The 15,097-nt window shown below is 40.8% G+C and overlaps 1 protein-coding gene across 2 annotated transcripts in view; it reads right to left on the reverse strand.

Annotated features, from left to right (window-relative positions):
* Positions 1 to 11,869: 11,869 nt before the first annotated feature.
* Positions 11,870 to 15,097, reverse strand: part of SYBU (syntabulin) — a 74,034-nt gene continuing 70,806 nt past the window's right edge. For both annotated transcript variants that reach the window (XM_047842822.1, XM_047842823.1), the window contains exons 6-7: positions 14,622 to 14,771; positions 11,870 to 13,099 (exon numbers count right to left, since the gene is read on the reverse strand). In XM_047842822.1, the coding sequence (XP_047698778.1) occupies positions 11,995 to 13,099; positions 14,622 to 14,771 (1,255 nt within the window). In that variant the 3' untranslated portion in view covers positions 11,870 to 11,994. The remainder of the gene's footprint in view (positions 13,100 to 14,621; positions 14,772 to 15,097) is intronic.

Here is a 15,097-nt window from a genome sequence, read left to right on the forward strand (position 1 = left end):
GTTCATGGGAATGCTACATGATTTCTCTAAATTTGGCGTTCATAAAGGATAACCTCTCTTTTAGCACAATAAATTTTACTGCTTTTTCCCAACAGTTGACAAGTATTGAAGTCTGCTTTGGTCATGACTTTCATGAGTGTGGGATTTTGTTTTTTGTTGGTTTTTTGATTTTTGTTTAATTAGAAGTAAAAACTGGTTAGAAATTATAGTTTGTATGATTAATTCGAGATTTTTCTTATGGAAAGAATGAATAACAATTCTGGGATTTTTTTTAAGCCTATTTTGATATGTAAACTGAATACCTGTGTTCAGTTTGGGTATAATATGGTCCCGAAAGAAGTTGTATTGTTAAATACATATGATAAACACTTCATGGTAACAAACTGGCTCTTTTAGCTTTGAAATTTATAGTTTCTGTTTTTGTTTGAATTTTAATTAAGAATTACCAGTTCTAGGAGCTTATTAGTAAAAGTAAAAAAGAAATATGGATAGTCATATATAGAATTAGTAAAGTGCTACCCATTATTTGAATTATGCATTTCATGTATTGAGGTACTAAGTAATGTGCAGACATGTGAAACTTTGTGTGTGTGTGTGTACACACACACACACTATATATATGTATACAAACTGTGTGTGTGAATATATATATATATATATATATATGGTTTCCACTTATTTTCCTCTTATTAAGCTGTAGCTAGGGATATCTTCTAGTTGACTCTTGGCTCTTTTTTAGTAGCATAATTTAACTGAGTCAACATTTGAGAACTTAAAATTCAGCATTTAAATTCCTCAGTTTTGACCTGCACTTGCCTCTGGCCAGTATGGTGACTATTCTCAGTTGAAGATTGGTGGTTGGGAAGAAGGTGGTAGCTATAGAAACTGGTATCTGGATCAAGCATCCAACACCACTCTATATGCTACCAGTATAGTGCAAATCTAACCATGGCCAGTGTTCCAAAAAGCCTAAGTTTTGTCATTAATGATGTAAGTACTAAGGGATGGTCTGGGCCTGATATATATAACACACATCTTGTTTAATCCTGTGTAGTTCAGCTTTAAGATAACCTACTGCAACTATTTTCACAGTCTTTAGCCCCTTGTTTAAAAGAAATCTTTCATAAGGTGTGTAAGAAAATTAAGTTACTGTGGTGAGTAGTTTCAGCTGAAACCACATTGAGGGGTGGGGGTTTGCTTCCGGGAAGAAGTTTCTCCCCTCCAGTGAATTGGAGTGCTGAAGAAGATGGTGGGTCCATGAAGAGCTTATTTCAGTAGTGAATAACTTAGTAAACTTGTGTTTACCATTTACAAAGATCTTTAAAATTTGAGGTCCTCTCTCCTAATAACAAGGAGCCTTTTTTTTTCTTCATGTAATTTACTTCACTTTAACCAAAGTTGTTCTAAGGTTATAGGATCAACCTGTGATTCCTTTTGTATTCAGCTGTTTTTCACTTTGCTTCCCACCTCTTATCTGCCATGCCCCTTAGTCATGACCATTGGGCATGCTCAGTAAGTAACTGAGGTAAGTTTTGAGAGTAGTAAGATGCTTTTCTTTCTTTTTTTTTTAAAAATGTTTATTTATTTTTGAGAGAGAGTGCGTGAGCAGGGGAGGGGCAGAGAGAGAGAAGGAGACAATCCAAAGCAGGCTCCAGGCTCTGAGTCGCCAGCACAGACCCCAACTCCGGGCCTGAACCCCGAGCTGTCAGGTCATGACTGAGCCGAAGTCAGACGTTTAACTGAGCCAACCAGGCACCCCAGAGAGTAATAAGATTCTTTTCACCAAAACTCTTGGTTTTCTAGAGGTGGAAACAGACCCTATTCTAGGAACACACTTTCCTACACACACCTGGCCCCCCAACACACACCTTCCTACCCTGACTACCTGCTACTGACCTTGCTAATCCACCAGCAGGATCTTTTGCATAGAAACTTTCACTAGAGGGTTGCCTGGTTAAGCATCCAAATCTTGATTTTGGCTCAGGTCATGAATTCACAGTTCGTGAGTTTGAGCTTCATATCATAGTTTGGGGCTTGCTTGGAATTCTCTCCTCTCGCTGCCCCTCCCCTGCTTGCTCACTCTCTCTCTCTCTCTCAAAATAAATTAAAAAAAAAAAAAAAAGAAAAAAACTTTCACCAGAAGTCTGTGGCCAACCAGTCTGTGGCCTTCCTTCCAGGAACTTCCATGGATGTTAATGATTTGCTATGTATCGATCTGATTGCACCAATTGTGAGAGCTCAGAATTCTGAGTTGTAGCAATGGTGCAGTATTAAAAAAATTGCCTGAGTTTGCAAATCATTTAAATGGAGATGGTGGTTTTAAGTACTGAGACTATAAGTGTTCATTATAGTGCCTGGCTCATACATAAACCCTCAGCAAGTGGTAGTTGTGAGGCCCTGTACACTTTCCACATTTTGCTGTGCTCTATTGGCAGCCCCCTTCCTGTGGACAGTGGGAGTTCACTGATTTTGCCATATTACTTTTAATACATCTTTATGGTGAACTACAAGTTTAATTACAAAAGGGAAAGCTTTATGTGTTCAGAACTGAGAATCTAATTATATCAATGACTTCTCACAATCCAGTGAGGTAGACATTACCCCATCTCACATATGAAGAAACCAGGCAGTTGCATGTTTGAATAACAGGAAAATAGCAAGCTTTGAGAGCAGATGACCTTAGTGGTTAATCATCATTCTTGTGGACTATGATTTTTAAGGCCTCTTTGCTGGAAATTACCACCTGACAAAGTTTGCCATCAGATTTTCCTTTCTAGTTCTCAATGAAAATGATGTTACAAATTATAATAGATAACACCTATTTTTGTTTCCTAAGAACTTCTTTAACAAGGAAATTAGCTTGGCTTTTATTTTCATATAAATAACTGTAGTTGAGTGCCAATGCCATTATGACTGTATTCCCAGTTTACTTGGGTCAGATATTATATAATCAAGGCAAAATGAAATATGGTTTATATTCATGCAGTTGTAAAACTATGACTATTAGGTCACTTGATTGGGTCATTATTTTTTTTTAATTTCTTTAACATTTATTTATTTTTAAGAGAGTGTGAGTGGGGGAGGGGCAGAGAGAGAGGGAGACACAGAATCCGAAGCAGACTCCAGGCTCTGAACTGTCAGCACAGAGCCTGATGTGGGGCTCAAACTCACGAACCGTGAGATCATGACCTGAGCTGAAGTCGGATGCTTAACGAACTGAGTCACCCAGGCACCCCGATTGGGTCATTATTCTAATGATGCCAAGGTCACAGTTCTTGTGCATGTGTAGGTCAGTGCTGTACCCAGAGACCTTCCTGCTACAAAATGTGTCTATGACCTTGTCCAGTTATGTTCTTAACATGTGTCTTTAGGATCTGGTTGAGAGTGTAAATGGCACAGAAAAAATCATTTCTGTGCATAAGAAATTCAAAGGACATACTCTAAGTTGGTGGTATGCTGAGAGAGATCATTATGGTTTCTTATTCTTATGTCAGTTTGGCTCATTATAAGATAACTTTTGCCCCAAACCAGTTTTATTTGTTAAAATAGTCCTTCATTTACACATCAAGGCGGTTTCCAAATGTGTTGATTATTCCTAAATAAAATCAGTGCTTACCTATTTTATGGAGACAATGTCATCATCATTAGATATATTGGCCTGTGAAACAAATTTTTAATTTTTTTTGACTATTTTTTGTAATGGTAAATGAAGTAAGATGTGCATAAGGATATAGATATATTTAACTTGTTTCATTTAAGTTTAAAGCACATAAAAATACAGATGTTTTTTATTTCTTTTTGAAGCTTCACAGTGCACCTGAACCTCATAATTGCCTATCTTGATTAGAAGGAACCCTTATGGAGTAAGATAAGTACACGGGTGAGGGGTGCCTGGGTGGCTCAGTTGGTTAAGCTTCCAACTCTTTATTTTGGCTTAGGTTATGATCTCACAGTTTGTGGGATCGAGCCTCATGTCAGGTTCTGCACTGATAGCACAGAGCCTGCTTGTGATTCTCCCTCCCTCTCTCTCTGCCCCTCTTCTGCTTGCGTGCGTGCACTCTCTCTCTCAAAATAAATAATAAGTACATGGATGATCATTTTAAAAATTTTTTTCTGTATATTACTTTCAGTGGGAGATGTGAACATTATTAAGACTGCTTTCGTTGTTCATTTTCTCTATATAAACCAATAAGCCAGAAATAATGTGCTGGTTCAGAAGAATTAAAGGTCAGTTTAAAATGCCAGTACCTATTGTTTACTGTAGAAAGTAAGGCTGGAAAACCATTTCAAACACTGTGAGCTATTTGATTGTGAGGAAGGGGAAGGAGGGCTTTACCACACCATCAAATTGGAGAAATATTGCAGTTGTTAATAGTTCTCATACTCCAGTTCATTACAGTTCTACTCGGGCAAAATTTTTCAAAGTTATTCAAAATTACTTTGACCAAAAATGACAGCTTCCGGGAATGAAAGTAAAACTATCCCTGAAGGCCGATCAGAAGATCACCATGGGGAGGAACTCTAGGGCAGTGAGGAGCAGGAGGCAGGATGCCTGCCTCTAAAACCATTCACAAGGGGGCTGGCTGTGGGCTTTACAGCCAGAATCATTCTGCATCATCATGGTCCCAAATGTTTTTATGGCCTCGGTACTGAAAATGAGAGATCCTCTTCACAGTTAAACCAATAGATCACTGGCAAACATGTATGAGAAAAGATTAGAAAACATCTCCATGAGTCCTAGCTTCAGCAAGCACAACACAAAAGAATAAAAGGCATCCAAATTGGCAAGGAGGAAATTAAACTTTTACTTTTCACAGAGGACATGATACTCTATATGGAAAATCTAAAAGATTGCTAGAACTGATCCAGGAATTCAGTAAAGTCACAGGATATAAAATCAATGCACAGAAAATGGTTGCATTTCTACATACCAATAAGAAGCAATAGAAAGAGAAATCAAAGAATCAGTCCCATTTACAATTGTACCAAAACCCACAAAATACCTAGGAATAAACCTAACCAAAGAGGTGAAAAACCTATACACTGAAAACTGTAGGGAGCTTGTGAAAAATTGAAGAAGACACACAAAAAAATGGAAAAGTATTCCATGCTCATGGATTGGAAGAACAAATATTGTTAAAACGTCAATAATACCCAAAGCAATCTACATATCCAATGCAATCCCTATCAAAATAACACCAGCATTCTTCACAGAGCTAGAACAAACAAACCTAAAATCTGTATGGAACAAGAAAAGACCCCAACAGCCAAAGAAATCTTGAAAAAGAAAACCAAAGCAGGAGGCATCACAATCCCGGACTTCAAGATGTATTACAAAGCTGTAATCATCAAGACAGTATGGTACTGGCACAAAAACAGACACTTGGATCAATGGAACAGAATAGAGAACCCAGATATGGACCCACAAATGTATGGCCAACTAAACTTCGACAAAGCAGGAAAGAATATCCAATGGAATAAAGACAGTCTCTTCAGCAAATAGTGTTGGGAAAACTGGACCGCGACATGCAGAAGAATGAACCTGGACCACTTTCTTACACCATACACAAAAATAAACTCAAAATGGATGAAAGACCTCAATGTAAGACAGGAAGCCATCAAAATCCTAGATGAGAGAGCAGGCAAAAATATATTTAACCTCAGCCGCAGCAACTTCTTATGTAACATATCTCTGGGGGCAAGGGAAACAAAAGCAAAAAACTATTTGGACCTCATCAAAATAAAAAGCTTCTGTACATCAAAGGAAACAATCAGCAGAACTAAAAGGCAACCAATGGAATGGGAGAAGATATTTGCAGATGACATATCGGATAAAGGATTAGTATCTAAAATCTATAAAGAACTTCTCAAACTCAACACCCAAAAAACAAAGAATCCAGTGAAGAAATGGGCAAAAGACATGAATAGACACTTCTCCAAAGAAGACATCCAGATGGCTAACAGACACATGAAAAAATGCTCAACATCATTCATCATCAGAGGAATACAAATCAAAACCACAATGAGATACCACCTCACACCAGTCAGAATGGTTAAAATTAACAACTCAGGCAACAACAGATGTGCTGGTGAGGATGTAGAGAAAGAAGATCTCTTTTGCACTGCTGGTGGGAATGCAAACTTTGCAGCCACTCTGGAAAAAAGTATGGAGTTTCCTCAAAAAGTTAAAAATAGACCTACCCTACCACCCAGCAATTGCACTACTAGCTATTTATCCAAAGGATACAGGTGTGCTGTTCCAAAGGAGCACATGCACCCCAATGTTTATAGCAGTGCTATTGACAATAGCCAAAGTATGGAAAGAGCCCAAATGTCCATCGATGGATGAATGGATAAAGAAGATGTGGTATATATATACAATGGAGTATTTCTCAGTAGTCAAAAAGAATGAAATCTTGCCATTTGCAACAAGATAAAAAGGTAAATATCATATGACTTTACTCATATGAGGACTTTAAGATACAAAACAGATAAACATAAGGGAAGGGAAGCAAAAATAATATAAAAACAGGGAGGGGGACAAAACGTAAGAGACTCTTAAATATAGAGAACAAACTGAGGGTTGCTAGAGGGGTTGTGGGTAAGGGCCATTGAGGAAGGCACTTGTTGGGATCAGCATTGGGTGTTATACATAGGGGATGAATGACTGGAATTTACTCCTGAAATCATTATTGCACTATATGCTAACTTGGATGTAAGTAAGTAAGTAAGTAAATAAATAAATAAATAAATAAATAAATATTTAAAAAAGGAAGGAAGAAAGAAAGAAAACATCTCCAAGAAGCCTTCATTTGTTTAGGACAGGAGAGGACAGAGCCTTTTAGTATTACTCAGAATACTAGTGCAGGGAACTGAGAGGTATCTCACAGGGGCTCTTACATGAACTGGCTGGTATTTAGTGAACTGGTTTTCTAGCTGTTCTCAGAGGTGATACTGAGACCACTGCAGGAGAGGAGAGGGAGGCAAATGGCAGGGCTCCGGGCTGGGTGTCCTGTGCCCCAACAAAAAAAGAGCTACACCTTTTGGGGTGCCTGGGTGGCTCGGTTAAGCATCCAATTTTGGCTCAGGTCATGATCTCATGGTTCATGGGTTCAAGCCCCACCTTGGGTTCTGCACTGACAGTGTAGAGCCTGCTTAGGATTCTCTCTCTCTCTCTCTCTCTCTCTCTCTCTCTCTCCCCCCCACTCTTGCTGCTCTCTCTCTCAAAATAAATAAACTTAAAAAAAAAAGAGAGATACACCTTTTACAAAACTTAAACATTACTGAAGTATTCACAACTTTTAATACCAACTTTTCGGAGTAGCATTTAAGTCTTTTTGAGATTTTAAGAATTATTTGGAATTATTGTTGTAACCATTAGTTATAGCCATTGTGACTGTAAGAGAATCAGCAGTCACAGCACAGTGTGTCTTCCAGAGATTTAAAAATATTACCTGATATACTATGGTTTTACTCTATGTGGACTTTCTAATTGTTTTTGTTTGGAACAACTGAGAGTTTGACATACTTTCAAGATTTGATTGTTAATTTCCTAGGTTATTCCTTCATTGTGTACACTTTGCCTGGTAAGATTGGGAATAAATGAATTTTGTAGAGTACACAAGTAGTAGAAAAAGAAGTGCTCACTGAGCCAAAATGGAAATTAGAAACTACCCCTAAACCTTTTAAAATGAAAAGTCCTCAAGAGAAAAACATAGCAGACCCAACCACTACTTAGGCAAGGCCTATGACAGATTCAAATCACAGACTTCCTTTCTCTCCTGCCACAAATGTCAGCAACGCTTGGCATCTGAGTGCAATGCATTTTTCCCCCTTTCCGAACAGCTCAACTTGGAAAGGTCAGCATATCCCTTTGGGAAAAAATCTTTTCTTATAAATTGGAATGTTTGCACACATAACTGTAGGAAATGTTTAACATTTGCTTTGATGGGACAGCAATTTGTTCAATAGAGTAGAATTGTTCTTCTTTTTCCATGTTCCTGCCTATTTGTTCATCACAGGCACACAATTACTGAAAGCAACTTTGAGTACTTCTTTCTATGAGATCAGATCATCCTGTCCACAAAACCAGCCAACGCCTTGGGCTTCCGAAAGGCAAGCTATGTTCCATCTTTTATTTACTCCAAGGGACTCATTTGTGAGAGACTGTTCTGAATAAAAGCAGTAATTTTCCACAGACTGAAACTCTGAAGAAGGGGAGGAAGGGTGGGGAGACAGAGGGTGAGGAAAAGAAAAACAGAACTGGTCCAGGATCTCCTGTTTCACCTTCGCACACATTCGTTTCAATGTGGATAGGATACTCAGCATCCAATGTTTCAGATGAGATAATTTTGTTTGAATCTTTTGTTTTACTTAAAGAGGGACACAGATCGTTATGACAACAAAGCAATTCACTGTTTGTGATCAGCTGCCTCCAATTTGATAATCAACATAAATATTTGTGGTTCATGGAGAATTCTTCACCAGAGCCCATCTTCCCATCCATCTTGAATTGATGAAGAACAGTGCTGAGTTTGTGTGTTGTATTTGTTTCTGTAGCAACAGTGGATACCAAAAACAAGTTTATAATTTTTCTGAAGGTAAAAATGCTTTAATTTAGCAATGACTAAAAATAAACATAGGGAGGGACTGTAAGGAAGAAAACAGCATCTAGGTATTGGTCTAGGCTGGACTACAGGAAGGGACCTGAGTCAGCACAGCTCATTATTTTGGGACACTTCCGATTATTCACCTCCAGAAATAGTTTCCCTTCCATTTCAGCCAAATTCCTCTATGGTGTGCTAAGTGCACTTGTGTGCCCTCAGGCATGTGTGTATTCCAGTAGAAGAAATGTCCTACCAGAGACAAACTACCTCTGTCCACACGCTTGCCCTACATCCTATCCCTTCTCATCTTCTCTCCTTCACTTAATCCTTTCTCTCCTAGGTTATCAATTTCTTCCCATTTCTCAACTATGAAAGCATACAAATGTGTTCTATCTCCTCTCAATATTGAAAAATAAAACAAACACTTGTAATTCCTATCCCCTTGTAACCATTACCAACTTCCCTACTCCTTTTGACAGTGAAACTTATTTAAAAAATTAGCGGCACACGTTGATTTCTACTTTCTCTCTTCCATTCACTCTCCAAACCACTTCAATCGTCTATTTCTTCAAAGAAAAAGATCTGGACAGTCACTAAGAGTTTGTCAAAGCCAGTGGGCATGCATCTGTTCTCCTGTTACTCAACTTCTTGGTTGGATTCCACAGTTGACCACTCCACTCTTGAATCGCTCTCCTCTCTTGATTTTTCCCAGTACTACCTTCACCTGGTTTTTCTCCTACTTTTGGGCTGCTTCTTCTCAGCCTGGTTTGTTGGTTCTCTATCCTCTATTTGAATGTGGACATGCCCTATGACTCAGTCTTTGGCCTTCTTTCTTTCCTTATACTCTCTCTGGATGATTTTATCCATCCCATCATTTTAATAGTATGTAAATGCTGAAAAGCCCCAAGTTTATAACTCCAGCCCCAATGACTCCTGTGATTTTCACAGTCATATGTAAAATTATGCACTTGACACTTCCACATATATATTTAATAGACACCTCAAATTATTCTCCCTAACGCATTTCTCTTTCCATTCTCAGTAAATGGTACCACCATTGACTCAGGTGCTCCAGAGTCATCCTTAATTTCTCTCTTTCTTAAACTCTACCACTTCCCCTCCCCACATCCGATCTCTCTGCAAATCACCTCAGTTCTAAGTTGTATCTTTATTCAAGTTAGTCTCTATATCCACTTCCACCTCCAAGTTGTCATAATCACTCATCTAGACTATTTCACTGGTCTCCCTGCTTCCACTCCTGCCTGCTTACAACGCCTCTGCACATGGCAGCCATAGTTACAAAAAAAAAAAAAAGGAAGAAAAGAAACAAGAAAAAAAAACCCAGATTATATCACTGTCCTGTTTAAAGTCCATTCATATTTCTCATTGCACCGGGAAGGAATTCAAACCAACCCTAACATGGTTACATGGCCCCATATGAACTAGCTTCCTCTCCACTTCTCCCAGTCGCCGGCTTACTCCACTTCTTCCTCCACTCTAGCCACTCTGGCCTCCTTGATGCCCCATCACATGCCCAACCCCTTTCTGACTCAGAACTTTTGCTTTTGTTCTTTTTGCAACAATTTACTCCCATATCTGCACATACCTGGCACTTTTTAATCCATCAGTACTAATGTTATTTCTTCAGAGATTTGTTCCTTACCATTATTCCTGTTACTCTTGGTCAAAACACTTTATTTACTTGGAAGTACTTAGCACTTAGTACTTACCTAAAATGATTTTCTTCATTTATTGGCATGTTCTTTGTCTTTCACGGACAGAACCTAAACTCCCTGAGGGCAGAAACCTTATCTGTCCCCTTCAGTATTGCTGACTGATCCAGTGAAGTGCCCAGCACCCAGAAGTATTTGTTGGGTGAATTCATTCATTCAACGACAATTTTTAGAACCCCTACTATGCATACTGTTTTAAGTTCTTGACATACATCTGTGAACAAAACAGAACACAGATCCCTGCCCTCAGAGACCTAGTATTTTAGTGGGGGAAATGGGCAATAATCAAGACATAGAAAGTCAAAATACAGTATGTTTAAACGTGGTAAGTGCTATGGAAGAAGAGTCTCTGCGTGAGAACTTAGGATATTCTCTTCGCTTTGTGGTAGAGTGGAAAAAACCATTTGCTTTGCAGACACTTGAAATCATGGCTTCTAGAGATGAACCATGAAACTGTAAGCATTTTACCTCTTTGAGGTTTAGCTCCCTTATCTGTAAAATAGAATAATACCCCACCTCACAAGGGAAAAATAAAGTAACAGAGATCAAATATTACCTCATCCTTCCCAGCCACCCTATTATTCCAAGGGGAGGAAGCATACGGTGCTAGCACATTCTCCCCCTCTGCATCCCTGACATGCTTAAAGAAAATCAACCCAACTTTTCTGAAAATACTCAACACATCTTAGTGAATAAATGTATGAACAAACAAATGTATCAGTAATTTCAGAGCAATCAAAGCTACTTTCAGTCAGAAACAATACTTTTTTAAAGACAGAGTAGGAAATCCTCGCCTCTTTTAATCATTGTTTTCCCTCTTTCTCATTTCTTAAGTCCATTTTTTATAGACCCCTACTGATAAAGAAGAAAGTATCCATTTAGCCTTTCTTACCATTTACAGAAGTAAAACCACACAGGTAATTATTTTATGGGAGGATAAAACATTTATTTAAATGTAAACACTAATCTTTATTTTCATCATGCTGAAGTGTGTGGTTACAAACAATTTCCAATAAAACACTATATAATAAGCAAAAAATAAGTTAATACATTGTAAACTTACATACAGTCTCATCAATTAACAGGTTTAGGAACAAACAAGCCATTTCACGACTTTGAAGCTACATTTAGTAAAAAATTGCAAACACTCAAATCTTATCAACCCCAAGTAAGACGCTAAGGAGCTATTCAAGACTTCTTCAAACCAATTACACAAGTACAGTTTTATTTTTGGTTACAGTCCCCTGCTGTGCACAAGACCATTGGAATGCTGTAACAATTACACATTTTAAAACGGCACAAAGCAAAGCAAGGAGATAACATGCCAGCCTTACAGAAGCTGTCTTGAAAAGTGCAAACTCTGCATTTTCTCTTCCTGAACCACTAGGATAAGAACGGGTACCTCAGACGACACGGCAGGGTCATGAGCATGCTTTCTCTACCACTGGTGGGGCATTTACTTGAACCAGGTCTCCATGCCTTTGAAGATACCTCCGGTTTTAAACAGTGAGCAGGCTTCAACTAAATATAGTGCAAATCAAATACCGAGGAGCAAAAACGACAGACTAGAGGCCACCGCAAGTCGACCTGCTGTTTCTCCACCTGGCACGACGCCACACGGGACAGATTGGCACACAGAAACGACGACTTCTATTTTAGGTTTTGATGTGAAAGGCGGTGCGGCGGAGCGAATGCAGGGCGACCACACAGCAGCCCCGGAGCAAGGCCCCGATGTTGTAGACGGGATCTGTCCCCCCTCTCTGAGTACTGAATGCCCACAGAACAGTGGGGACCACGGGGGCAGCCACAGCCAGGAGATCCACCAGGAAGCTGCTGCTCCAGTACTGCGTCCCGACGGCCCCGCGCGACAGCGGGATGATGCCGTCCAACCTCTCTTCCGTGGGGCCTGCAAAATCCAGCTCGCTCATGAGGCGGGTTGCGGGAGCTTCCGGATCCACCGTGGCGGAGGGGGTCTCCACGGGAGACAAAAGGATGGCCGAGTTGGGGTTTCTTGGCGTTAAATCCACCATGAACGCAGAGACGGACTCGGGGAAGCTTTCTGTCGAGTCAGCCCCGGACTCGTCAGGCGATGCTGAGCTCGAGGGCCACGGGTCCCGGAGCTGGAGCACGTGCTGAATGAGCTCCGAGACGGCGGGGCTGTAGGGCACCACGTCGGTCTGCACCGCTCGCTCCACCACCGCACTGCCCTCTTCCTCCCCGGCCGCCAGGGGGAGGCCGTCGAGGGCCGCTGCCGCGGGGGCGGGGTGAAGGAGCACCAGGTCGCCCGCCTCTGCGGTGGCGGCGGTCACCATGCCATCCAGCAAATCTGTGCGGTCGGCCAGACCGTCTCCCACCAGCGGCTCGCCGTCGGCCCCTTCCTCAGTGCCCTGCTCCTCCGGAGACAGCCCGTCTGCCATCTTGCCGAAAGGGGGGCCGAGGGGGAAGCTGTTCTCTGGGGAATCGCATGGGAAGTCCAGGCACAGTTCATCCCTCAGGGAGCCACTGTGAGCCATCTCCATGCTCTGCAGTAGAGACTCCAACTTCTTGTTTTGAATATTTATGTCCACAAAATATTTCTGAATGCCTTTATCTTTATCAGCCAAGCTGCTCCTCATAGTTTCGATGACCTGTTTGAGCTGTTTGATCTCCTTCCTGGCTTCCTTCAGGGCCAGCTGTGCCTCCACGCGGTGGCACTCTTCTTCAATCCAGTCTTCCCTCATCCGGGCCAGCTGGGACTTGAGCTCCACAATCTCGCTTTCCCTGCAGGGAGAAGGCAAGGTCAACTTCCAACCGGGCGCGTAGCGATTCTGCCCCAAGGCCAGGAGCCCGGACTCTTGCCCTTGAAACTTGGAGGTTAAATCAGTTTTGACTTTTTCTTTTCTCTCACAGGTATTAGCAGGGAACTGCCCCCCTTAATTGCAAAATAGCAAAAATGATAAGAGTAACTAGAATCAGAATAAAAAATGTGACTATTTTCTGCTTTTCTTTTCTTTTTGAGTGCTGTCAGGCGATGCGTGAAGTGTAAGCATTAGCCTCTATTCTGTATTTAATATTTGAAATTTCGTTAATAGGACACATTAGAGTTTCTTAGCCTCCTTTTATGTCCGTAGACCACCTTTTTCGTATATCTACACTTTCTGGAAGTAAAGTTCATTTCACTTTTAATTACCGATCAAAGATGGAAGGCAAACTGGTAAGTTTTAGCCTTGCAGAACCGTTCTGATCATATTCCAGTAATAATTTGAATTTTTTTTTGAATTATAAAATGCTGCATATTGCAAGGACTTTGTGAAAATTATTCCCTCTCTTCTCAGGGGAAAATGCTAGTGGATCCATCCTACACTGAAGAAAATCTATCCCATTTTTTAGATCCTTCACAGGACCCTGATTTCAAGATCATTTTTGGTGATTCCTCCTGATAGATAATTTCTTCACAGTCAATGTAAATACAAGTCCTCATATTCTCAGTGGATATGAAAACCAGGCAGTCAGGATCCTGATATACATGAGGAGATGTTGTTAATTTTGCTTCTCTAAGTTTAGACTGGAGTAGTCTCCAGTTTCATTGCCTTCCCCTGCTTCTCTGCCATGACTGCTCAAACCCTCACAGGGATTCTTCAAATCATAAACAAAGACTTCCAGAAAGTAAGGTCTGACTCACACCACCCCTGCCCTGAACTCTCAGCCACCCTGGTCAGAGCTCCATTCGTCTATCCCAAAAAGTTCCGAGGGAAATCATGAAGCAGAAAATCTGGCCTGCTCCAAGATGTCAAAGGTCTTTTCTCTGTGTAAGATCTCTTAAGCATGGGCTTTTTTTTGGTTTTTGTTTTTTACCTTAACACTTAGCCAAGAATAATGAACCTCTTCCTTCGACCCAGAAATAGCTTGCAGGAATCATAGTGCACATGGCCGTCCACGCTCTCAGAGAGATAAACAGGACTCAATAGGGGCCCCATGTGTGACCCTTACTGCTGGAAGTATGGGATTGTTCCTGCCAGTGTTCCTGCCATTTAAAAATAGCCACGCACACACCCAACCCTTCATGTCCGAGCTGTACACACCCAGAAGCTGAGGTTCCCCTCAAACCTTACAGGGTCCCCGGTGCTCCTGAAACAGCCGAATCACTGAGGAATAGGAAATGGCTCTTTTGAAAGGCTGATTTCAGGAATTTACCAAAAATGAAAAAAATTTTCTTTTCTATTTCTCTATAGTGTGGGTTTGTGTTTCATTTCATGGAAAAAGAAACCATCCTTAGCTCAGCGTGCAAGGAATGCAGATTCACCTTTCATGAAGCCGGCGCTCCGACTCCTTCAGCTTGGTCTTCAGGTGTCTCACTGTAACCTCTTTTTGCTGCAGAGGAGTCAAATATTGCTCTGGGTTTGGGGGTTTGACACCATGATTTTCACCACAGGACATGTACCTTCCAGACCGCCTGAAACAATCCAAGCAATGAAATGTTACTTTTTCTATAAAAAGAAAAGTGACGGCACAGCTCACAGCTAGGGAAGGAAAGACAGCTGGGTACCGGGGTCTGAAACCTCAATGATGCAGGATTCACTTAAGAAGGGGGTTGTAATGTTACCTGCTGATCTTAGGACTGCTCATCACTCAGGAGACTGTGGGGAGGGTGTTTGTGGAGAGGGTGTACACAGTGGAGAGGGAGGAGTTTTCTATGGCTTAAGAATGACCTCATACAAAATAATGCATGATTGTGCACAGGCCTGCCTGTGGATTGATTCGGAGTAATGCACTGTTAGA

The sequence above is a fragment of the Prionailurus viverrinus genome, chromosome F2 (genome assembly GCF_022837055.1).
Source record: "Prionailurus viverrinus isolate Anna chromosome F2, UM_Priviv_1.0, whole genome shotgun sequence".
Taxonomy (NCBI): Eukaryota; Metazoa; Chordata; class Mammalia; order Carnivora; family Felidae; genus Prionailurus; species Prionailurus viverrinus.